Below are 26,727 nucleotides of genomic sequence, written 5' to 3'. Positions count from 1 at the left end.
AGAGTGCTGCTTATGTCGCTGTAGTGCTCGCCGACGCACTTTCATTGCCTCAGCGACGTCCGGCGGCCACCAAGGGACTGTCTATCGCTAGCGGCACCCTAGAGAACGAGGGATCGAGTTTTCCACCGCAGAAATTATCGTTGTAGTGACCTGCTCAATCACATCATCGATGGCACCATGTGGGGGAGATTCAACGGTGATAGAGGTGGAGGCTACCAAATCTGCCTTGGTTGAGGCACATCTGGTTAGGAATCCATGGGCATGAAGCTGGGGGAGTGACAGAAAGATGAGGAAGTGGTCACTACCACACAGGTCGTCATGTGCTCTCCAATGGATAGACAGGAGAAGTCCTGGGCTGCAAATAGATAAGTCAATGAAGCTGGGGGAGTGACAGAAAGATGGGGAAGTGGTCACTACCACACAGGTCGTCATGTGCTCTCCAATGGATAGACAGGAGAAGTCCTGGGCTGCAAATAGATAAGTCAATGGCCGAGTAACTACCAAGAGCCACACTGAAATGTGTGGCGGCCTCAGTACTTGAAAATTAGAGGTCCAGTTGGGACAGTAAATTTTCGACATCTCTGCCACGGCCAGTAAGCATGGTGCTACCCCACATAGGGTTGTGGGTGTTAAAATCTTCCAAAAGTAGGAAAGGTTTAGGGAGCTTATCGGTCAGTGCAGCCAATATGTTCAGGGGTACCACACCATCTGGAGGGAGATATACGTTGCAGACATTTATTTCCTGTGTCATCCGCATCCTGACAGCCACAGCTTGAAGAGGAGTTTGAAGGGGCACAGGTTCACTACATTCCGACTTCAGGACATAAACGCTAACTCCACTATGGTTCTTCTATTATCCCCAGCAGCCACGAAGGGCAGGGGTCCACACTGCCGGGAACCAGGTTTCCCGGAGGACCAAGCATAAAGCAGGTGTAAAGCTTAAGAGTTGGCGCAGCTCAGCCAGGAGGTGGAAAAAAACCGCCGCAATTCCACTGGAGGATGACGTGATCGTGAGACTGGGAAGGCGTGAAACACTCAATGAGGCAATCTATGCCTCAGTCACTTGCTGCCACTGACGTATATCCTGAACAGGCTATATCCATTGTGTCTGAGGGTCTGTGCGAGCTCTAGGTCCTCAGCAGACACCTCATCCTCAGACACAGAGCTTGTAGGTAGCAGTGGTGTGGGTGCCACCGCAATTCCCTTAGTCTTGGGGGTCTTCTTTCTGGATTTCTCTCGCTGATCCTTGGGTTTCCCAGGCTGGGAGGGCTTCACTGATTCAGTCTCCAGGACTGAGGATGGTCATTAAGCCCTATGACCAGTTGCTTTTGAGCACATCAGCCACTGACGGGTGTCATATTTCCCACTAGCAGAAACCTGGGAAGGGAGTGACCCAAGGGACCTTTTCCTAGCGAGAGAAGGCGAAGAAGACTTACACTTCTTCAGCTGAGAAGTGGGGACTGGTGTCCCCAATGGCTGGGGGCACAGTGCTCCCAAGGTAGGTGGTGCAGGAGCAACAGGGAGGGATGTGACCCCCCACCACGAAGGGGGCAGGTGTAGTCTTCTGGCTCTGAGAGCTGAAGAACTTGTGGAACTGATGGGGCTACAACTGTTCTCGTAGTGGCGGCATAAGATGACATCATAGCCACAGGATGTAGGCACTCAAATTTCCTCTTGGCCTCAGTATAGGTCAGACAGTCCAGGGTCTTGCACACCATGATTTTCCTTTCTTGCTGTAAAATCCTGCAGCCTGGTGAGAAAGGGGAATGATGCTCTCCACAGTTGGCACAGATAGGAGGTGACGCTCGTGGAATATTGGGATGGGATGGATGTCCAAAATCTCGACATGTGATGCTGGAAGTACAGTGGGAAGACATATCACCAAACTTCCAGCACTTAAAGCACCGCATGGGGGGAGGGATATATGCCTTCACATCACAGCAGTACACCATCACTTTGACCTTCTCAGGTAATGTGTCACCCACGAAGCCCAAGATGAAGGCACGAGTAGCAACCTGATTATCCCTCAGTCCTCGATGGACTCGCCAAACGAAATGAACTCCTCGTCGCTCTAAGTTGGCGTGCAGCTCGTTGTCAGACTACAAAAGAAGGGACCTGTGGAATATAATAACCTGCACCATATTTAAGCACTTATGAGCCGTGATGGTAAAAGGAGCATCCCCAAGCTTGTCACAAGTGAGTAATGCCCATGACTGGGCAGAGGATGCCGTTTTTATCAAAACTGACCTGACCGCACTTTGGACAAGCCCCCCACTTCCTCAAACTTGGTCCTCTAAATGCTCTATAAAAAACTGAGGATTCATCAAGACAAATGAGACCCCATCAGCTGTCGTACATACAAGGTACCGGGGCGAATAATTTTCGCTCCCATCCTTAGCCTGGTGTTCCTCCCATGGTGTGTCTGGGCAGGGAACGATCTAGCATCATACTTCCTTCCATTGTACTGAGACTTGGAACGCTTAGATACTGCTGGCGTTTGATCAAGAGATGAAGTGGTACACTTCATTACGCGTCATCTGCCCTGATGCCACCCACTCCGACCAGGGGCCCTCTCCACAGGCGCCCCTCAGCAGGCATTTACTCCTTGGCATACGTGGGGAGTTAATGGCGCAGTCATAAGCAGAGCGATCCATGTGTAGTCAGGTGGCTACAATCAACAGGGTACATGGCGGCCCCACCACAATGGACTGGCAGCTGTGCTGGATATGAGTTGCAAAGAATTCCGTGGTCATCGTTGGTGTAGATAACGGCACTGCATATTGGGTGGAGTGATGGCTGGGTGTTGTGTGCTGTCCTTAGGTTAGTTAGGTTTAAGTAGTTCTAAGTTCTAGGGGACTTATGACCACAGCAGTTGAGTCCCATAGTGCTCAGAGCCATTTGAACCATTTTATTGGGTGGAGGAAAACACACCCAGAAAGGTGCCCTCACGCAAGAGATGGAGGACGAGAGGGACTGCAATGTCACAATGAGAAAGTGGGCTAAAGATCGCAATGCACCATGGACATGATGCACCATGTAAGGCGCCCTTCCCCAATTGGCTCGCTCTTCGGGAAAGTTTTGCAAAAATTGAGGTCAAACCCTACAGGGGACCATCACGTAAAGGCCAAAAGGTGTGAGACTCCCTTTAGTCGCCTCTTACGACAGGCAGGAATACATCAGGCTTATTCTAACCGTCAGGCCCGCCGGGGGGCAACCTCGGGAAGATCAAGGAAGCGCTTTGAGGAGAGAAGGGAGGCCAGAAAGAAAAGAGCTGCTCCTCTCGTGTTTATTGTATGATGTCCAAGATATTTTTCTTTAACTGAATTTTTGTGTTCTTCACAAATGGCAACATCTTCTAAACATACCACAGAAGCATGAACATTTCCGAATGTACTTCTGGCAAAAAAGCGGTTCTGACAGATAGAGTCGAAGGTCTTTGTTAATCCTGGCTTTTGGGGTCTTGTTGTGGTATTTCCATACAAACTTTCATCCCATAATACGTATTTCTTTAAAATTCCAATAGAACTTTCATGGCTTTAGCTTTAAAAATGTTTTAATACATTAGATATTTTCATAAATATTTTCATCTCCTATTTTACCCCCTTAGTAGATGACTTTCGAAGGTTGCTGAAGCTCGTATTTTAATTCCTGACAGATTTCAAACACCATTGCTGGCAGCTCTAACTTCAAAACCGATGTAAAAGGACATAAAAAATTACTTTCACCTTCTCAAGGGTGGAATTTCGAAAAATCCGTTACTAGATGGTGCCTATATTACAAGATCAACGTCCTCTTCAAATTTCTAATACTAGCGGTTTGGCCTGCGCGATGATGAGTCATTGAATCACTTACACTGTATGTCACCCTCTTAGGGGTTTAATTTCAAAAACACTGAAACACGTACTTTTTAATTTTCAACCGAGAAATAAAAACGCTTTAAAAGTGCCTTAATTGTTCTTTAATAAAGATTTGTTTTCAAAAAATTTCACCAACTATTTCACCCCACAGCGATTACATTTTCAGAAATGCTGAAATATCTATTTCTTTATTTGTGACCGAGGAAGTAGATCTATTTTCAAAATTACATTAAAAGCTACATATTTTTAAAGGAAAGTTTCATTCTCTATTTCACCCCCTTAGGGGTGGAACCACAAAAAGTTCCTTCTTAAAACGATGCCTACAGTGTAACATGATAACTCTCTCCAAATTTCAACTTTCTATCTTTAGCGGTTTGCGCTTGTGTATGGTGAGTGAATAAAGACTTTGCTTTTATATGCAAAGATTTTTCATTCCCTTCATCTGGGTTCATTTGCAACTAAAGTTGTACAATATTGCGCATTGTATAAAAAATCCAAATCACACACACTGTAAAGGCCGTGAGCGTTTGGTACCTGTAAGAGTGGACATGGTGAGTCGATGGTAGTCAAGAAAGCCTTTAAGGCGACAAAGACGCCATTGTCAGTACATCACTGAGTTTGAAAGAGGTCGTACGATAGGGCTACGTGAAGCCGGAAGTTCATTCTGCAATGTTGCAGGAACACATGCCAGAACTGTGCGCACCATACATGATTGCTGGCAGTGATTGTCTCGAGAATGGACTATCCCAATAAGATCGCGATCCGGACGGCAAAGTGACTCTACTGTGAGGGAAGACCGTCGTGTACCCCGTATGGCTGTGGAGCATCGTACTGCGTCTACAGCAGCAATTCGAGCCGCAATTGGCAGAGCCAGACGCCCTGTAGCGTGCATTTCACTTGCTCCCAACTGCCACCATTTGCAACTTCAGTGGTGTCAAGCGAGAGCTCGTCTGAGGTCTGGTTGGATGCCTGTTGTGTTTTCTGATCAAAGCTGGTTCTGTATCGGTACCAATCATGGCCGTGTGTTGGTTAGAAGGAGGCAAACTGCGGTCCTTCAACCAAATCGTCTGCGTGCTGGAGACACTGGACGGACCTGCACCTGGAGCTATGGTCAGAGATGCGATTCCGTATGACAGACGGAGCACGTTCATGGATACCCAACAAACACTGACTGCAAATATGTACGTCAATCTGGTGATCTGACCTGTTGCGCTGCCATTCATGAACAGCATTCCAGGGGATGTTTTTCAACAAGACATCGTTCGCCCACATGCACTGTTGCTACCCAACATGCTGTACAGTGTGTCGACATGTTGCCTTAACCTGCTCGATCACCAGATCTGCCTGCAGTCGAGCATAAACGGGACCTCATCGGACGACAAGTCTAGCGTCATCAACAAGCAGCATTAGATGTCCCTGTATTGACCGAACAAGTGCAGCAGGCGCGGAACTCCAGCTCAGAAACTGACATCCGGCACATGTAAAACATAATGCATGCATCCAGAATGAGATTTTCACTCTGCAGCGGAGTGTGCGCTGATATGAAACTTCCTGGCAGATTAAAACTGTGTGCCCGACCGAGACTCGAACTCGGGACCTATGCCTTTCGCGGGCAAGTGCTCTACCAACTGAGCTACCGAAGCACGACTCACGCCCGGTACTCACAGCTTTACTTCTGCCAGTACCTCGTCTCCTACCTTCCAAACTTTACAGAAGCTCTCCTGCGAACCTTGCAGAACTAGCACTCCCGAAAGAAAGGATATTGCGGAGACATGGCTTAGCCACAGCCTGGGGGATGTTTCCAGAATGAGATTTTCACTCTGCAGCGGAGTGTGCGCTGATATGAAACTTCCTGGCAGATTAACACTGTGTGCCCGACCGAGACTCGAACTCGGGACCTTTGCCTTAATACCAACTGAGCTACCGAAGCACGACTCACGCCCGGTAGAGCACTTGCCCGCGAAAGGCAAAGGTCCCGAGTTCGAGTCTCGGTCGGGCACACAGTTTTAATCTGCCAGGAAGTTTCATATCAGCGCACACTCCGCTGCAGAGTGAAAATCTCATTCTGGAAACATCCCCCAGGCTATGGCTAAGCCATGTCTCCGCAATATCCTTTCTTTCAGGAGTGCTAGTTCTGCAAGGTTCGCAGGAGAGCTTGTGTAAAGTTTGGAAGGTAGGAGACGAGGTACTGGCAGAAGTAAAGCTGTGAGTACCGGGCGTGAGTCGTGCTTCGGTAGCTCAGTTGGTAGAGCACTTGCCCGCGAAAGGCAATTGGTCCCGAGTTCGAGTCTCGGTCGGGCACACAGTTTTAATCTGCCAGGAAGTTTCATAATGCATGCATGTTTGCATGCTTACATTCAAGATTCTGGCGGTTACATCGGTTATTAATGTACCACAAGTCCACATTTGCAAATGGCTTATCTCGAGCATACTTCAACCCGTGATCAGTCAGTGTTAATCACTTAAATATGTTACCTAGGAAAATGCATTCCCGAAATTTCTTTACTTCACATTAATTTTGTTTGGTGTTACAACTGTTTTCTGTCACTGTATACTGTGAACAATATAGATCCTATTCAGATCCCCTGGGTTACGCGGGAAGTTACGTTTAAGTTCGAAGATTTCTCGCTGTCATGAACGTCATGCTGTGTTCTGCTGGCTAGGTAGTCTTCAGTCTAATTACAAAGCTGGTCTGATATTTCATACGCTCGTGCTTTTTCGTTGGCAATGGCCTTGCCGCAGTGGATACACCGGTTCCCGCGAGATTACCGAAGTTAAACGCTGTCGGGCGTGGTCGGCACTTGGATGGGTGACCATCCAGGCCGCCATGCGCTGTTGCCATATTTCGGGGTGCACTTACCCCCGTGATGCCAATTGAGGAGCTACTCGACAGAATTGTAGCGGCGTCGGTCAAGAATACCATCATAACGACCGGGCGAGCAGTGTGCTGACCACACGCCCCTCCTATCCGCATCCTCAACTGAGGATGACACGGCGGTCGGATGGTCCCGATGGACCACTTGTGGCCTGAAGACAGAGAGTGCTTTTTCGTTAGGAGACAGTGAATAACCGTAATGAATTCCTTTGATGTTACGTACTCTCATATTCTCTGAAGAAGGGAACCTTTCATAATGCTTAAATTTCTGTCTCCGAAGAAGACTTTGGTAGATTTTTGTTTATAATAATGACTGCATTGAAACGCACGGTGCTCCTAACAACCATCGTTAGAGAGGGAAAAACAATAGGTTAGCGATTTTTAAAGTATGTGGTCCCTAACAGAGCCATTAAAATTTCTTAGATGAGGCTGATGCGATACTCAAAGTTGTCCAGAATAGTCCTTTGCGATGTACCCTATATATTTCTAAAAATTGTATTAGTTCCTTTCAAAAGATAAATCTGGTGTGTAAACCACTGTCCTATAGTAGGAAATCTCTCCGTGAAATAATGCAATCCGTTTCAGGACGATTGGACGCACGACCCGTTTGGTGCCGACATGGACGAGGAGGGGAGGATCTTCGCAAGAGGAGCCCAGGACACCAAGCAGCTGGCCATCATGGCCGTGGAGGCGGTTCGCCGTCTGAAGATGCGGGGTGTCAAGCTGTGCAGAAACGTTCTCATCACCGTGATGCCAGGTACCGTATAAATCTGCAAAGCCACATTAAACAGCGGTTCACAATCGCATTAATGTGATAAGAGGGATATTCACACAAGAACCACTGCGAATATCTCCGAATTGAGATGTGCAGTTTTTATGCATATTTCAGAGAATGAAAGATGTAGTAGGTTAATCTGTTCAGTGCATCCAATAATAAGTAGATTGTGTTTAGTGGCATCTGTATGTTAGACAGAATAATGCGAATTCTCGCTTCTACTTCACAGTGGAGCTGATGTGGCTCAAAGTGGAGTATGCAGGGTCACAGCACCGGGGCTTAAAGCCATAAGTAATCGATTCTGAGACTGCAGCACGTATGCATACTCCTGATATCTGTTCACCTTACCGTGAACCCACTTTATCTGTGTTGATCCTTTACAGTATATGCGTGAACACTTCCGAAAAGTTGTCTCACCGATTTCGCTGATAGTCACTTCCATATGAACCAAAACCACAAATTTTCACTGCTGCACGGATGCTCATTGGGTACACTGGCGCCCATTTTTTCATAAAAGCTGGAAGCTCTGGAACTACCGCCCCACCACAACTTCACGTTCCATGGTTTCAGCATTCATCTCTATAAAATGGAAGAAACTTTAAGAGTATTACTGACCTCAGTGCCAAACCAATAGCTGATGTTCGTAGTAACAATGTCCATCACAGAAATTTTACAGTGATGAAGCTTTCAACGGGTTTCTATGAACTGTTGTTTATACTGTAATAACATATTCTACTCTGGAGTCGTGGCAGGTCACCAACGAGGGAGTACACAATTTATTTCCGAGCAGTTTGTAGATGTCTTACATACTTAGGTGGAAGCCCAACATGAACCTTGGGCACACAAAGAATTAACAAAACTACTAGATCACATTTGAAACACATAGACGTAATAAGACTACCAGACTTCATGCCTCAAGTGAACAGACAGTTTTATCTGAACTTCAAGCCAGAGAACGTGCTTGATGAAAGTGATGATAATGAGGACAATGAAGTGTTGATGAAGGACGTAACTCTATGTGTGGTGCATTTTGTTCTTTTAGGTCTGATTCTAGTTTAACATTAATTACAAACTATGAACAGTCAAAAGACGCTATTTACTCTAGCCTATGAATGAAAATTTTGTGAATAAACAATAATTCTAAGAATTCTAGACATTAACTAAAATATCATAACCTGAAGTGGGTACATTACTTTTTTGCAGGAAGTACGGGGTGCTGACTCTTGGTTTAAAGACAATCCAAACACATGAGGCTAGTAGTCTGCCCAGAAATGTGATTTTCAGAAAAGTCTATTTTCCTCAAAACGATGTGTCTATGCTTTGGGCCCCTATGGTTTGAATGCCTCAATTCATACCGTTCGTGAAATACTGCCCACACATTGTGAATGTTGTCTATTATTTTCACAGAGATGTGGTATCATGGTTAAGACACAGACTCGTATTCTGGAAGATAGCGGTTCTGATCTCCATCTGGGGATTCCGTGAGTTCCCTAAAGCGCTCAAGGAAATTTGAGGATCCGTTGCTTCGGAATGCGGGGACCAGTATCTTTCCTTAATTGGAGTTTCACCTTCAATTACCATGTCGTCGACGGGACGTGAAGCTTCCTTCATGATTGGAATCATAGCTAACAAAGTGTCCGTGTCTATTCAACCGGACTACGTTCTTCTGCCAAACAGAGGACGTAAGCTGCAATACAGTGTCGTTCTCTAGCACGCAATGATCGCTGTAACTTAGTACTTGGAACGGAAAGGCCGAACAAGTTTCTCTGATTTAGCGTCTCGCGTCATCTAGTCATGTCTGTTTTCCCTTGTAAGACTTAAGATTTAATTTTCCCAACAAGATGGTAAAAATACGGCTGACTAGCTATTACGTCGTTTATGCCGAATCCACCGGTAGGCAAACATTTAGTTTAGGATGATATTTCCCACGTTGCCGACTTTGTTACCATCAAACACTTACCATATGTGGCTATTTGTGTTCTCCAGAATATCCTCTGATGCTGGTCGTAAAAATGTTAAGAATTCGGCATATTTCTTTGCATCAGCAACCCGTGTATAACGAAATGATAAATGAGACGAACGTGCTCCATTTCTTTACACATACTGACACTCAACGGATTCTGAAGTTTCACTTCAGTCTACCGGTGGGGATTACTCAATAGCTGACATTGAGACTCTGCTAGCGGCGGTTCCTTCTTTTTTTTTTTAAATAATTCCAACATCCCCATTACTTATTGGGTATATTCCCATCTTCGCTTTACTTTTTACAGTTTTTACCCCCTAGTACCGTGGAAGTCACAGCTCCCCTTGTACCTTGGAAGATATTCCCTAGTCTTCTACCATACTTTCTGCCATCCTGTCCCTTCTTATTGTCGGTGAGTTTCGTAAGTTCATTTCTGTACTAGTTCTGCGGTGAATCTCCTAATTTGTTCTCTTCATAGTCCACCTAATTTTCAACCGCGTTCTGTAGCACCAGATATGAAATGCTTAGATTTTCTTCTGTTCCGGTATTCCCACAGTACAATATTCAGTACCATACAACTGCATGTTCCAAACTTATATTCTCAGAATTTTTTCCCTCAGATGTTTGATACTAAAATATTCCTTTGGCCAAGAATTTACTTTTTCCTAATGTTGGCCTGCTTCTTCTGCTTCTCATGTCATCCTTGCTTCGTCCATCACGGGTTGTTTCCAAGATAGCAGAATTCCTTAACTTAGTCTACTTCATGATCGTTCACCAACCGAGATCTTACATTTCTACTACTTTCATTACTTTCGTCTTTCTCCGGTATACACTGAATTCATAATCTGTATTCATTAGACTGTTCATTCCATTCAACAAATTCTATAATTCTTCTTCATTGTTATTGACGATAGCACTATCATCGCCGAATCTTAACACTGATATCATTTCTTCCTTTCTGTCTGCTGTTTCAATATACAGACTGAACAGTAGGAGCGAAAGACCCTATTCCTGTCTAACACTCTTTTTTAATCCGAACTCTTCGAACTTGGTCTTCCAGTCTTATGTACCCTCTTTGTCCTTACATATATTGTGTATTATCCCTGTTTCCACATAGCTTGCCCCTATTTTTTTCAGTATTACGAACGTCTTACGCCATTTTACATTGTCGAACTCTTAACAGGTCGACGAATATTATGGGCGTGTTTTGATTTTTCTGCAGCCTTGCTTCCGGCATCAAGCATAATGACAACACTGCCTCTCTGGCGCCTTAATCTTTCGTCAAGCCAAACTGACTGGCAATTAACAAATTCCCAGTTTTCTCTTCGATTCTTCTGTGTATTGATCTTGTCAGCTACATCGATGCTTGAGCCTAACCATAATAGCAGATGCCAGTTCGTATTTGCCCGCCAGTTCACTGTAGAGATGGACAGACAGTAGCCTTGTTTACAATGAGATTTGACACATTGCTCTTTCCAGGAACCCGTTTTTTACTTAGCGTTGTCAGTCTCCATTTTATATACGTTATACTTCTTCCATCGTAAGTAATTTTTGTCCTCAAACAGCAAATCTAAGACTTCAGGTTTTTAATTTCTTCACCTATTTCGCACATCACCACCTCACTCATTTCTACTACACAGCATTACATTACTCTTTTGAAGACACAATCCATTCCATTTACCTAATGTTACAAATCCCTTTCGACTCTCTACTGAACGACGATGGCAACAGCAAAGATAAGTTTTAATTCTTCGACCTGAACTTCAGTTTCCGTATCTCATTTGTTTTTTTATTTTCCTGGTTTTTACTTTGTTGATTGCTCAGTGTATTGCCTGGATGACACTGGGGAGCCATTAAAATTGGAATTACTGATATCTTGCAGTTACAACTCAATCTCCCACGAATATTTCCAAATCTCGCACGTTAAAATTATAAGAATTCATTTGCATTTCCCTTGTCTCGCAACCCGGCTGGATTTTCAAGTGACCAGTAGTACATATTCCGAAGATTCATTTGCTCATAGGCTAATGACTCAGGAATATATACAAATCGTACATGGGTTACATGATTGCTTACAGATGGCACATGAGGGCTTAGGTTTGTGAGATGTCTTCTTCTGGCTACGGGGCAGTAGCTTCCGGCGCTCTTATCTTGTTACTATTTCGTCGAGTCTCACACGTGTTATGTCGATACCTCTTTGAACGTGCTTTCCAGTGTCTTAGAATAAAATAAGCAGTTTTATTAAAACACACACACATACAAACTCAGCGTAATAATTTGACAGCTATAACAGTTAAAAATTACTGCCCTACGCTATAAAATTCGGCTTATAGTTCACCGAAAGAGCTTCAACTCTTTGAAACAACTCTCCTCTATGCAAGAATTTTGCTTTCCGTACTTTTGGAGGAGGTAGTTTGGATGAAAACAAGAAAAAATTGTCTAGTAAACATGTGCTCTAAAAATTGCATGCCTTAAGAGCTACGAGCACCTGTTTAATAAAAGAGATGTGTTTCAAAGCAGCGAAGATGAAGAAGTGTTCATAGCCTACGTTTACTGAACTTTCTTTTCCTTTTTGATCTATACTTCCACCTGTCAAATTATTTAAAGAAAAGAGCTTGCAATAGAAGAGATTCGTTTCACAGTAACGAAGATGGAGAAAAGCTCATAGCTCTTAAAGTATGCTTATTAGAGCCAATGTTTACTAGACTCCTTTGCCTCGGAAGGTTGTTCCTAACGTATCCTTGAATATTGATAATTCCCCCTGGGACAGCCTGTATAATTAAACACACAGGCAAATACTATGGATAAAATTGTTTGAAAGAATTTAAAAAGTCTGTGTGGTTACCTAAAAACAGTCGCTGGTTTTCTCTGAATTTGTTTTTTAACTGTCGTGACGCCCTTCGGGTTTAACTGATCATCGGATGATTATAAAAAGACAAAAGTAACAGATCTTATGTTACAAATCTGACAGAAAAAAGAGACAATTTTTCATATGTATTCAAACAGAAAACGTTGTATGGTTTTTTATTCACTGGTTTTATGCAACATGCCAATTGAATTTTTATAAGTAGAATCGAATTTTTGCCTGTGGTTGAGCAAGCAATCTTTTAAATGTTTTGTATACTGACACGCATGTTCAGCAATTTTTTTTAATGTAAATGTAATATATATGAAGATAGTAACTATTCTCGAAAGAACAGATACCATTGATGACCGTGCAGCTTCTCTAGAATAAATGATAATTCATTGAAACCCTCAGCTGCCGACAGGTGTTGTTGATATACGAGGGGCGTTCAGAAAGTAAGCTCCGATCGGTCGCGAAATGGAAACGACTATGAAAATCCGATAAAGCTTTGCACAGATGTGTTGGGTAGTGTCTCTAGTATAAGCCCAGTTAGCATCACGTCGCTCTTCTCATTTCTGAGCTCGCAGTGAGTGCGTAAAGACGTCTAGAAAATAGTGTCTGCCGCCAAGTACGAGGGCCTGGTGAGAAATTTCGCCTGAAGCTATGCAGCTAACATTACATAACTGTCGTGCTGTTTCTTCTTCAAGACAATTCTCAGCCGCATTCTGCAGGGGCAATGAAGATGCTCCTGCATCGTTTTCAAATGGAAATGTGAGATTACCCACAATGCAGTCCGCAATTGTCTCCCCCTGAGTTTCATCTCTGGTCACATGAACCGCTGTCTTTCAAGACAACATTTTGACACAGACAACGAGGTGTAGGCCAGCGTGGAGAATTGGCGGAAAGCACTGGCGGCTGCCTTCTATGATGAGGCTATTGAAAAGTTGGTACAACGCTATGACAAAAGTCTAAGTCAGAACGGCGACTACGTAGAGAAGTAGCTGAAAGGTGTAGCTAATTGTTACAAGTAAAACATTCCTGATGTTCACTGTGGTTTCAATTTGGCAATCAATCGGAGCTTACTTTCTGAACAGGCCTCGTACCTCGATACACCTGTCGGCAGCTGAGGTTTTCAGTTAATTATCATTTATTCTAGAGAAGCTGCATGGTCATCAATGATATCTGTTCTTTCGAGAACAGTTACTGTCTTCATACATATAGTTAAAGGCTACCCAGCCATTGACCTTTGTCTGTGCGAATGCGCACACCTTGCCCGAACTCGTACGGGAATCGTCACCTTACTGTGCGCGAGTATGAGTGAATGGGCAAATATCTATTACGTACATTGCGTATGTAGATTGTGGACAGTTGGGAATGTGGGTACCACGGGAAGCGTGCAGTCGCGCTATTCATCTGTGTCCTCGGTGCCTCAGATGGATATAACGTCTGTCATGTAAGCAGGAGATCCCGGGTTCGAGTCCCGGTCGGAGCACACATTTTCAGCTGTCCCCATCTAGGTATATCAACAACACCTGCCCGCAGCTGAGGGTTTTAATAACTACCGTAAATGTAGTACTTACCTTGGCCACGAATTTGTGTGGCGCTCTTTAAGCGTGAATCAACACGGTTGCGCGACCAAGCGGCCCTCCCTACACAACATGGCGCTGGCCATTGCTTGTATCGTATTTCAACAGTTAGGGTCGAACTGCGCAGATAATGGAGCTACCTGTTATTCTACGTATTAGTAATGACAGTATTTGACGTCTGCATCAAGGTTTCATATATTTCTATCTAAAATTGTATGTATTTCTGTATCAAAAATTATATTGTTTTTTAATATTGTTCATATAGAACAGCTCTCATAAGATTTGAAGCGTAACATCTGTTATTTTTGTCTTTTTGTTATAGGTCATCAGGCGATGGGTAAAACGCGTCATGATAGTTAATAAGCATAATTCAGAAAAAAAATAGAAATTGTTTTTAAGGAACCACCTAGCCTTTTTGAACTGTTTCCGGTAATTATATTCATAATGATTGCATGTCTCGACAAGGACCTGAAGTCTAATTTAAAATGCAGTAGATTTTAAGAGTAAATGAAAGACCCTTCCTTTGGCCGGATTCTGTAACTGCATTGAAAACTTGTCACTGATTTAGTTTAGCTTACCTGTATGTCCGGTGGCTCACATTTTCCAACGCATCACCATGGTGCAGATCGTGTAGGGAGAATCACAAATATTATTCGTTTTCTCTGTGAAAACATAGCTACAAGCTGGCCACTTACATGACTACTTTTTATTTTAAATCTCATACTTGTAATCCAACGACGTACTGCACATATTAAATTCTAATAATTTTGATGTGCTGCTACTGAATAAAAGGTTAGTTACATCTCTTTCATCCGTCACATTTTTTCCTGACGAATCTGCTATGTATGTTTTGTATAAAATAGGTTAAAGTCTAATTCAGTTAGATGACTTTTATCAAGTTAACTCAAATTCTTGTCTTACTTTAATCTTAGCATTCATTGATAACATTTTCTTTCCTGTTACAATAACTTTATACGAGATTGAGTTTGCGTCGACTTTAAATGATGTACTTTAAATATCTCTGTTTCTCAGATGAGGAAATAGGAGGCGCGGATGGCATGGAGAAATTCGTGCAGTCTGAAGACTTCCATAAGCTGAACGTTGGCTTCGAACTGGACGAGGGTCCAGTGTCGCCTCAGGAGGAATACGCCGTTACCAATGGCGAAAGGAGCTCATGGAGTGAGTGTTGACTTATTGCTTGTGTGCTATAAATTTTCAATACAGCTCATATAACAGTACTCACATGTTTCCTCAGGCATGTCGTTGAAGGAGAACATCGATATTCGAACGACTTCTTGATACCTCACGTATATGCAGAATATAATTGGTGTGTTCGTCGTTGTGCAAACTGATAATGCATATACAGGGTGCAGAAAAATTGTGTCACAAAATTTTAACCCTGGATAGCTGAAGACAGTAGGAACCAAAACTACCAATGGTGTGTAGGCCGACAACGCACAATTTTAAACTAAGGCAACCTGGCCCCACGCGCTCCGATTGGCCGCGGGACTGCACTGCTGCCGCATGCTCCGGACAACGCATGACCGCGAATGCTTTGCCTGCCGGCGATTGCGATGTATCCAAGACGGCTCGCTCGCTCGGTGGTAGCTCGCCAGCCTTCCACTTTGTGGGCCTGGGGCCGAATCCGCCGGGGTCCCGACATATCCATTATAGTTTCATGATAAGACGTACCAGGAACAAATCCGTCTACAACTGTTAGTTCGTGAACAGGAAGTCTTTTACCAATTTATTTTGTAGCTAGGGCATTGTTTACTTGAAGCAGGTGCTCGAATTGGCGATCCTCTGACGCGAGACAAGCTTCGTAACGTTGAGCGGTGTTTTGCCGAACTCTTTGAAAGATTTCTGGCATTGCCCTGAAGTTACTGGCGGCATGTTGAATGCGATCCACTAATTCCTCGTCGTTTCTAGGATGTTCGCGTCGGGGTGAATGAACTAGAACCTCGAAGACTCCCACAGGTAAAAGTTCGCTGGTGTGAGGTCTGGTGATCGCGGGGGCCATGTCCTAGCAACACCTCTGCCAGTTACCCGGCTGTCGAAGAGTTTATTTATATATCCAGGTACAGCACGACTGTTACGTGCGGGCGCCCCATCATGCTGCAACCACATACGTAGCCGTATGTCCAGGTGAACACCTTCCAGCAGGCTGGGTAAAATTTCTTGCAAAACGTGAAAGTAGTTTGCGCCATAAGTCGAGGAGGTAGACGGACCGGCCCAAACAGATGGTCACACACAGTGCCTGCCAAAATGTTGAACGAAAATCGTTCCTGCTGTCCGTGGTCGTACGTGACGTGAGGATTTCCCCTTGCCCAGTACTGAAAGTTTCGAGTGTTGTAAAGCCCATCACGATGGACGGCGCTTTCGGCGGTAAACAACGCAATCGCGGGGAGGTCGGGATCTCGTGCAACACGTCGGAGAAACCACCGGCAAAACCCTAGCCTGTGTTCGTAGGCTGCCACAGGGTTTAGGTCTCGGCCATGGTGGAAACTAAATCGATGCTGGCCGTCATCCCTCTAAACCTCCCAGACTAACCGATGAATGACCCCCATGTCGTGTGCAACCGCTCTAGTACCTGTCGCAGGTGCTTCCTCGATGGGCTCGCTAACAACCTCTTCAAATGCAGCATCCCGTCGTGTTCGAGGTCTTCCAGCATCGCCATGATATCCTGATAACGAGCCTGTTTCGCCAATTCGCCGTTGAATAGCTATAAACGTTGCGGGTGTGGGTGGCGTCTTGCTGGGTACCGTTCCTCACACAACCGTCGAGCTTCATGCCCATTATCGTCGGCTAGTCCATAAACAAAAACCGTATCTCGTCGTTCCTCAAACGAATATTGTGCTACCATGCTTACTGTACGACTTAATCGCAGGTAATGTGTGTGTGCTCCAAAGCGAAGCTTATATGTGAATGCCTCTGACGTGAGGTAAGGACAAACAGCAAGACCTATTCGATGCGTGTGCGTATCACGGTGGGGCAGTGACGGGGCGAGGGGCGTTTGTATGTGTGAATCGACAACCATAGCGCTGCCCGTCAACCGACAAACGGGAACAGGGCAACCCCACGGCCAAGATTCAAAAATGGCTATAAGCACTATGGGACTTAACATCTGAGGTCATCAGTCACCTAGAACTTAGAACTACTTAAACCTAACTAGCCTAAGGACATCACACACATCCATGCCCGAGGCAGGATTCGAACCTGCGACCGTAGCAGCCGCGTGTTTCCGGACTGAAGCGCCTAGAACCGCTCGACCACAGCGGCCGGCGGCCTAGTTTCCGTAATATAAAAATTGTGCGTTGTCGACCTACATAATATTAGCAATTTTGGTTCCTACTGACATCAGCTATCCAGGGTTAAAATTTTGTGACACAATTTTTCTCCACCCTGTATACACGACCACGCTACCGACGTCCATTATTATATGCCTTAGCTGAATTACATAATATTTAATTTGTGCAGAAAAATACAATGTGATTACAGTAAAACTTTAGGTACTCGAGACAGTTTGAAATGAAAGCAATACACCTAACTTTATACGAGTGATGTTCAGTCTTTGCGCTGCAGGAGATGTGTTGTTATAAGTGTTACTGTCATGACAGGCGTCGGTACTGTACAATGACGTAGTGTTGAGCAACTCTGACACCAAGGACCAAGGACACGCAGCGAGAAACTTTACTTCTTTGCCGAAATAAGACCCCTGCTCTACGGGAGAGAGGCGCTTTGCACCAAACTGTTCTGATACACAACGGAGCTCCACATCTCATTATGTACTGTGCATTAAACCGGTGACCTAGAGACGACGGAGAGGCTTCGTTCCGCTATAGCCCTCAGTGACTCACAACCCCACAACAGGCCACAGCACTCCACCCACCCAACCAACGCCGCCCCACACCTATTCGACACGTGTGCGTATCACGTTGGGGCAGTGACGGGGCGAGGGACGTTTGTATGTGTGAATCGACAACCATAACTCTGCCCGTCAACCGACAAACGGGAACAGGGCAATCCCACGGCGAAGTTCGGCCTTCAGCCCCCCCCCCCCCCCCCCTCCAGGAACGTTTCCTACCAGGCGAGTGTGACCCCAAATGTTTGCGTGGTAGAGTAATTACTGGATGCGCATGCATGGAGGTAATGCTTGCACAGCAGTCGCCGACATAGTGTATCTGACTCAGAATAAGGGAACCAGCCCAAATTCGCCGAGGTAGATAGAAAACCGCCTTGAAAACCATCCGCGGGCTGGCCAGCACACTGGATCAAAAAAATGGTTCAAATGGCTCTGAGCACTATGGGACTTAACAGCTATGGTCATCAGTCCCCTAGAACTTAGAACTACTTAAACCTAACTAACCTAAGGACAGCACACAACACCCAGCCATCACGAGGCAGAGAAAATCCCTGACCCCGCCGGGAATCGAACCCGGGAATCCGGGCGTGGGAAGCGAGAACGCTACCGCACGACCACGAGATGCGGGCAGCACACTGGACTTGGACGCTGGGCAGATTCGTGCCGGACCGCGGTGGTTAGCTGGGTAGGGCACCCACATCACATTGCTCTAGAGGTCACTCGATTACTTCACGACTATGGTGTGCGCAGGGCTGACCCTGCACATTTCGGCCACCACACTAACGTGCATGCTTCCTGGTCAGGTACCACTTGACCACGATATTACTGAACCTGGTCACCTGTGGACATTATCGGAAACACAGGATGGCGTGACAGTAAAAAAGTACGTAGGTGACTAACGTAAGCGCATCGCACTGTGAAATTCGGGAGGACGACGGTTCAATCCCGTCTCCGGCCATCCTGATTTAGGTTTTCCGTGATTTCCCTAAATCGCTTCAGGCAAATGCCGGGATGGTTCCTTTGAAAGGGCACGGCCGATTTCCTTCCCCATCCTTCCCTCACCCGAGCTTGCGCTCCGTCTCTAATGACCTCGTTGTCGACGGGACGTTAAACACTAATTTCCTCCTCCTCGCACTGTGAATAATTTCAAGATAGATAGATGGTATCAAGTGGATTAGCGTGTCTTAGTGAAGTATCGCGATAAAAACTGAAGGTAAGATGACCCAAGGGACCTCACTCCCAGGTACAATAATATTGTGGTAGACTAATACAGTCCATGTCTCACCAATGGTGATATTTGTAAACAGGAAGACGCCAGCAGCCGCCAGAGCCTTCGGGCGCCGTAACCTCTCCGACAGGCAGCGTGCCTGTCGCGGCAGTGAGCGCTATAGGCAAGGCACTACCTCCCTACACTACACCATGTGGCCTTTCAGTGCTACGCGATTACCCATGGGCGGGAGACTATTTACGCTGCCCCTGACCATGCAGGAGCCTTCCGTCTCAACGACGTCTAGATCACCATCGTCAAACCCAACTAAATAACCCTCACCTACTCGCCACCTAACAGAAAATTCACTAAATCTACTAACTGGTCGAACATAGGGACTGATATCCGCCACACGCAAGTTCTAAAATACCCTCCAGACACTCTAACGCCATGCTTCCGCCTCGCTTTCTGCATCCACTTACCTTCCCCCACAAAATGGTTCAAACGGGTCACTATGGGACTCAACATCTGAGGCCATCAGTCCCCTAGATTAGAACAACTTAATCCTAACCAACCTAAAGAGCAGCGCGGTTCCGGACTGAAGCTCCTAGAACAACTCGGCCAAAGCAGCCGGCACCTTCGCCAACAAGGATCCTTTACCAGCTTATCAAATTCCACCTCTCTTCAATCATATCGAACGCCTCCAAATAACCTACACCATCAGCAAACTCGACTCCAACAATACTATTGTGTCCCGCCTCCTTTCGAATCTTAGTGTGCTGCCGCGCCTCTACCTATATATCCCACCAACCCTCCACCTGCATGCCCTAGACGTCCTCTCCTGAAGAAATTTTCGCCCTCTCCGTCCCAGACCATGAACTCCAACCCGACATATACCCATCCTACCAAACCTGAATCCAACCCAACTTATCCAGCTCCTCCCCTCCCCCCTACCCCACGTGAAGGCCTTCCTTGTCGTCCTCTACCCAGACCACACCTCCTCCTTTTTCCCTTCCCTGTCGCACGACGGCCCTTTTTCTTCCAAAATAGATCGCAATATAAGGTAGAATCATAAAAGAAGGCTGTATGCATGGAAGAATCCTGGAGATACTGACAGGTTTCAGATAGATTATATAATGGTAAGACAGAGATTTAGGAACCAGGTTTTAAATTGTAAGACATTTCCAGGAGCAGATGTGGACTCTGACCACAATCTATTGGTTATGAAGTGTAGATTAAAACTGAAGTACAAAAACGTGGGAATTTAAGGAGATGGGACCTGGATAAACTGAAAGAACCAGAGGCTGTACAGAGTTTCAGGGAGAGCATAAGGGAACAATTGACAGGAATGGGGGAAAGAAATACAGTAGAAGAAGAATGGGTAGCTTTGAGGGATGAAGTAGTGAAGGCAGCAGAGGGTCAAGTAGGTAAAAAGACGAGGGCTAGTAGAAATCCTTGCGCAACAGAAGAAATATTGAATTTAATTGATGAAAGGAGAAAATATAAATATGCAGTAAATAAAGCAGGCAAAAAGGAATACAAACGTCTCAAAAATGAGATCGACAAGAAGTGCAAAATGGCTAAGCAGGGATGGCTAGAGGACAAAGGTAAGGATGTAGAGGCTTGTCTCACTAGGGGTAAGATAGATACTGCCTACAGGAAAATTAAAGAGACCTTTGGAGATAAGAGAACCACTTGTATGAATATCAAGAGCTCAGATGGAAACCCAGTTCTAAGCAAAGAAGGGAAAGCAGAAAGGTGGAAGGAGTATATAGAGGGTCTATACAAGCGCAATGTACTTGAGGACAATATTATGGAAATGGAAGAGGATGTAGATGAAGATGAAATGGGAGATATGATATTGCGTGAAGAGTTTGACAGAGCACTGAAAGACCTGAGTCGAAACAAGGCCTCCGCAGTAGACAACATTCCATTGGAACTACTGACGGCCTTGGGAGAGCCAGTCCTGACAAAACTTTACCATCTGGTGAGCAAGATGTATGAGACAGGCGAAATACCCTAATACTTCAAGAAGAATATAATAATTCCAATCCCAAAGAAAGCAGGTGTTGACAGATGTGAAAATTACCGAACTATCAGTTTAATAAGTCACAGCTGCAAAATACTAACGCGAATTCTTTACAGGCGAATGGAAAAACTAGTAGAAGCCGACCTCGGGGAAGATCAGTTTGGATTCCGTAGAAATGTTGGAACACGTGACGCAATACTGACCCTACGACTTATCTTAGAAGCTAGATTAAGAAAGGGCAAACCTACGTTTCTAGCATTTGTAGACTTAGAGAAAGCTTTTGACAATGTTGACTGGAATACTCTCTTTCAAATTCTGAAGGTGGCAGGGGTAAAATACAGGGAGAGAAAGGCTATTTACAATTTGTACAGAAACCAGATGGCAGTTATAAGAGTCGAGGGAAATGAAAGGGAAGCAGTGGTTGGGAAGGGAGTGAGACAGGGTTGTAGTCTCTCCCCGATGTTATTCAATCTGTATATTGAGCAAGCAGTGAAAGAAACAAAAGAAAAATTCGGAGTAGGTATTAAAATCCATGGAGAAGAAATAAAAACTTTGATGTTCGCCGATGACATCGTAATTCTGTCAGAGACAGAAAAGGACTTGGAAGAGCAGTTGAACGGAATGGATAGTGTCCTGAAATGAGGATATAAGATGAACATCAACAAAAGCAAGACGAGGATAATGGAATGTAGTCGAATTAAGTCAGGTGATCCTGAGGGAATTAGATTAGGAAATGAGACACTTAAAGTAGTAAAGGAGTTTTGCTATTTGGGGAGCAAAATAACTGATGATGGTCGAAGTAGAGAGGACATAAAATGTAGACTGGCAATGGCAAGGAAAGCGTTTCTGAAGAAGAGAAATTTGCTAACATCGAGTATAGATTTAAGTGTCAGGAAGTCATTTCTGAAAGTATTTGTATGGAGTGTAGCCATGTATGGAAGTGAAACACGGACGATAAATAGTTTGGACAAGAAGAGAATAGAAGCTTTCGTAATGTGGTGCTACAGAACAATACTGAAGATTAGACGGGTAGATCACATAACTAATGAGGAAGTATTGAATAGGATTGGGGGGAAGAGAAGTTTGTGGCACAACTTGACCAGAAGAAGGGATCGGTTGGTATGACATGTTCTGAGGCATCAAGGGATCACCAATTTAGTATTGGAGGGCAGCGTGGAGGGTAAAAATCGTAGAGGGAGACCAAGAGATGAATACACAAAGCAGATTCAGAAGGATGTAGGTTGCAGTAGGTACTGGGAGATGAAGAAGCTTGCAGAGGATAGAGTAGCATGGAGAGCTGCATCAAACCAGTCTCAGGACTGAAGACCACAACAACAACATCAGCTAAACCACTCTCCTTGTCCGTCACAGCCACCCCTATGTCATTAAAAGTCTTCATCATCAGTCCTCATCACCTCCACTCTCCTATCTCCAAACATACACACATTTCTTTTCATCAACAATGTACCGTCCGAGTGCAGGTGCTTTTCCAGGTTTTAGTTATAGTTAGCTATGTTACATTTTTATTGGTCGGTGCCTCTTCTGTCGTGTTCAGTGCTTTTCTTTAAAAAAAATAATGTCTTCTGTGTTCTTGAAGTGTTTTTAACCATGCTGTCTGTCGAAATTTCTGTCAGCGTTCTTAAACTATTCATGAAGGCAGCAGGCAAGGGAAAGTGTACAAGTCGGTGGTAAGGCCTGCTATGATATACGGGGCAGAGACACGGCCAATCAGAGTAGTCCAGAAAGGAAGATGGAAGTGGCGGAAATGAGGATGCTGAGGTGGATGGGTGGGGTAACAAGGAAGGACAGGATTAGATATGAATTTGTTAGAGGAGCTGTGAAAGTGGGACCCATAGGGAAAAAGATACAAGAGAGCAGATTAAGGTGGTACGGACACTTACAGAGAAAAGGGGAAGAGTATATCGGAAACAGAATTGAAGATATAAAGATTGAAGGAGCGAGTAGGAGAGGAAGACCGAAGATGAGGTGGAAGGATAAGATATACGGGGACGTAAGGGAGAAAGAATGGAAGAAGGAAGAGGCAATGGATAACTCTGGAGGAGAAGGATCCAGAAGAGCAACGCCGACCCTACGTGACGTGGAACAAGGCGACCATAAAGAAGAAGAAGAAGAAGAAGAAGGCAGCACTGTTTCTTACGTTCTCCCTTAACACCGTCTTTAAAACATTAAATTCGTGGTAAATAAGTCTCCGTGTTTTGTGTTCAACAGCTAAGTCTGTGTCTAATGTTTGCTGGCTGAAGAGGAGGTTGATTGTACCGCTGCCAGCCGAATCCCTCGTCCACATGGGGCGAGAGGGGATGAAAAACAAAGAAAAAAACGCTGGAGCATTTGCGTATCAGGGCTTCACGCCTGCCACATCAGCAGCTCGCCGTCCGGAGTCATCGCCCACGCCGTGAAGCACCTGTTGCTGACGCCACGCAGGAACTCCGTCTACCAGCGCATGGTGCCACCCCCCGCCTCACGTCTTCCCACCGGCAGCTGTCGTCCACACAGCGATCACCTCCGATATATGCCGACGCCCGACGTCCCGGAAGTACTGTCGTCACTCCGGCAGCTATCATCTTCCTAGCCGTCGTCTTTGACAACTGCTGACACCCGAATTCCAGGAATTACCCTCAGGTTGAATACTAACGTCGATCATTCTCGGCTCTTCCTGATCCGTCGCCTGCTACGAAACTGCCGCAGCTCAGGCAGCATCTTGGAGAGACTTTTCTGTTTTTACTGAAATTGTGTGAACATTCACCCACGGACGTTGTATAGGAGTTCTGATTTCTATATCGATATTAAACATTGGTGCTGCAAAGTGCGTTTCATCACTCGTCGATACGAGGTTACTTAAGTAACAGATATGGAGAAGACCGATACCAGATTTCTCGATAATACAAGAAGTACTGCTCTTCTTTGAACTTCCTCGATGTAGTCCGTTAATTGTGTATCCTACCTGCTAAGGATAGCAAACGGAGGATCCCACACCGCGGAGCAGCACTGCAAAAGAGGATGGACAAGTGTAGTGTAGGCAGTCTCTTTAGTAGATCTGTTGCATCTTCTAAGCGTTCTGTCAATAAAACACAGACGTTGATTCGCCTTCTGCATAACATTTTCTGTGTGTTCTTTCCAATTTAAGTTTTTTTTAATTGTAATTCCTAGGTATTTAGTAGAATTTACGGCCTTTAGATATGCCCGATTTATCGTGTAACCGAAGTTTCACGTATTTCTTTTAGCACTCCTGCAGACGACCTCACACTTTTCATCATTTAGGGTCAACTGCCAATTTTCGCATTATATAGATACCTTATCTAAATCGTTTTGCAGATTCTTTTGATTTTCTGATGACTTTACTAGACGATAAACGATAGAATCATCACCAAACTACCTTAGACGGCTGCTCAGATTGTCTTCTAATCGTTTGTATAAATAAGGACCAGCAGAGGGCTTGTAACACCACCTTGGGGAACGCCTGAAATTACATCTGTTTTACTCGATGACGTTTCGTCACTTACTGTGAACTGCAATCTGTCTGACAGGAAATCACGAACCCAGTCACGTAACTGAACGATATTCCATAAGCACGCGATTTCACTACAAGCCGCTTGTGAGGTACAGTGTCAAAAGCCTTCTGGACATCTGTAAATACGGAATCGATTTGAAAACCCTTGTCCATAGCACTTTGTGTGAGTAACCACCTGGTTGTGTTTCACAAGAACGATGTTTTCCAAATCCGTGTTGACTGTGTGCCAATAGACCGTTCTCTTCGAGGTAATTCATAATGTTCGAACACAATGTACCTTCCAAAATCTTGCTGCTCAAATGGATTAATGAAGTGGATTATTGCTATTGCCTTTCTTGAATGTTAGTGTAACCTGTGCAACTGTCCAGTCTTTGGGTACGGAGATTTTGTCGAGCGAGCGGTTGTATATGACTGTTAAGTAAGGAGCTGTGGCATCAGCATGCTCTGAAAGGAGACTAATTGGTATACAAAATGGATTTTAAGACTTGCTTTTATTAAGTGATTTAAGCTGCTTGACTACTCCAATGTTATCTACTTCATGTTGGCAGCTGTTTTTGATTCGAATTCTGTAATATTTACTTCGTCTTCTTTGGTGAAGGAATTTCGGAAGGCTTTGTTTAGTATCTCTGTAGCACACTGTCATCGGTAGTATTTCCATTGCTATCGTGCAGCAAAGTGATCGATTGTGTCTTACCGCTAGCATACTTTACATACGACCAGAATCTCTTTGGATTTTCTGCCAGGTTTCGAGACAACGTTTTGTTGTGGAATCTAACATCTAGTATCGATGTTCGAGCTTCTTTAAAAGGTAGCCAATCTTGGCGGTTTTGCGTTAGTTTAAATTTGTCATGCTGGTTTCGTTGTTTCTGCAATAGTGTTATGACTCGTTTTGAGTACCAAGTTGATCAGCTCGGTCGTTTGTTACAATCTGTGGCATTATTCCAGTCTGTGGCATAAATCAGCAAACCAGTGTTTGATAGTATTAGTTGAAAACAGTCTTGGTTGAAATTTTAGTTTTTTTATTTATCAACTACGCGTTTCACCTTATTTAGGCATCTTCAGGCTGATTTTAATTTGGTATTTCTTAGGACGATCCTTTAGACAGTGTAGCTAAAGGGCATCGTCAAGTACATAGGGCCAACATTGCCTTCGTTAACCTCAGTAAATACTTTCCACGTTAACGAAGCGTTCCGTTCCGAACATGGGTCTGATTCTTTGTAAATAGATTTACTTTTAACTATAGAATGTAATTTTCCGTGCACTCTCAACCTGTATTATCTGGTTCTGCGAATTGTACAGCAACACTTTTCTGATTCCCAGAAGTCAAAGTGCGCTGCCGAGGATTCACTGGACATGGCTCCATCCTCGTGCCTGGAACTCCTGGAGAAAAACTGCGGATCGTCCTGGATCGCTTCATGGACTTCCGCCAGGAAGAGCTGGACAAACTACAGCAAGATCCCAACCTATGGATGGCCGACGTCACCAGCACGAATCTCACCATAGTCGAGGTAAGAAACACACACTCAGAATGCCAACATAGGCTTCTGTGTGAAATGATCCCATTTGAAATCAACAAAAATCCATTACTTCTCTAATTTTATGAAAAGAAAAAATAAAAGAAATTCTCTCCATGCTTTAACCATTCAAGGAAGTATCAGAGTGACATCTGGTTTTCGGATTTTAACCGCGTTTCTCAGACAAAATTTTCGTGTCCTGCTGCGGAAGCCACTATCAGATGCCTTCCGAAAAAAACTGCTATCACAAGCAATTCTAAAAATAAATTATTCAAACACATTTTCTTTTGTAATCTGAGAATGTCTGTTATAGCCAGTGTGATTTTGTAGATAAGTACTAATACAACTTAATCAAACGAGCTATGTAGAAATTTTTCCCAATTTCACACAGTGTATGTGTTTCAGCGATGCCTTCATAATGAATCTGGTTTTCCAAGCTAAGTGCAAACTCGTATAGGAGTCCGTAAAGTCCATCTCTTATAATAATGATGTATTAGAATTCTCGGGGCGACATTTCAGTTTTAGCAGACTTCGCATCGGACCATTTGCAGAATGACGCCCAATTTTACAACTGAAAAACATATACCATGTTTGTTTGCGACACCATCATCCGCAGCAAGCATAGAAATATTCGTTTTGTAAATAAAACCCACTTTTTTTGCTGCAATGTATTTCATTTATTCCA

The 26,727-nt window shown here is 44.5% G+C and overlaps 1 protein-coding gene across 1 annotated transcript in view; it reads left to right on the top strand.

Annotated features, from left to right (window-relative positions):
• The window catches only part of LOC126195701 (aminoacylase-1-like), a 120,290-nt gene that overhangs the window by 67,233 nt on the left and 26,330 nt on the right, over positions 1 to 26,727 (top strand). Inside the window, exons 3-5 of the mRNA XM_049934329.1 lie at positions 7,318 to 7,489; positions 14,934 to 15,080; positions 25,849 to 26,036. Of these exons, the coding sequence (XP_049790286.1) occupies positions 7,318 to 7,489; positions 14,934 to 15,080; positions 25,849 to 26,036 (507 nt within the window). The remainder of the gene's footprint in view (positions 1 to 7,317; positions 7,490 to 14,933; positions 15,081 to 25,848; positions 26,037 to 26,727) is intronic.

The sequence above is a fragment of the Schistocerca nitens genome, chromosome 7 (genome assembly GCF_023898315.1).
Source record: "Schistocerca nitens isolate TAMUIC-IGC-003100 chromosome 7, iqSchNite1.1, whole genome shotgun sequence".
NCBI lineage: Eukaryota > Metazoa > Arthropoda > Insecta > Orthoptera > Acrididae > Schistocerca > Schistocerca nitens.
This window is presented reverse-complemented; position numbering and strand designations above follow the sequence as displayed.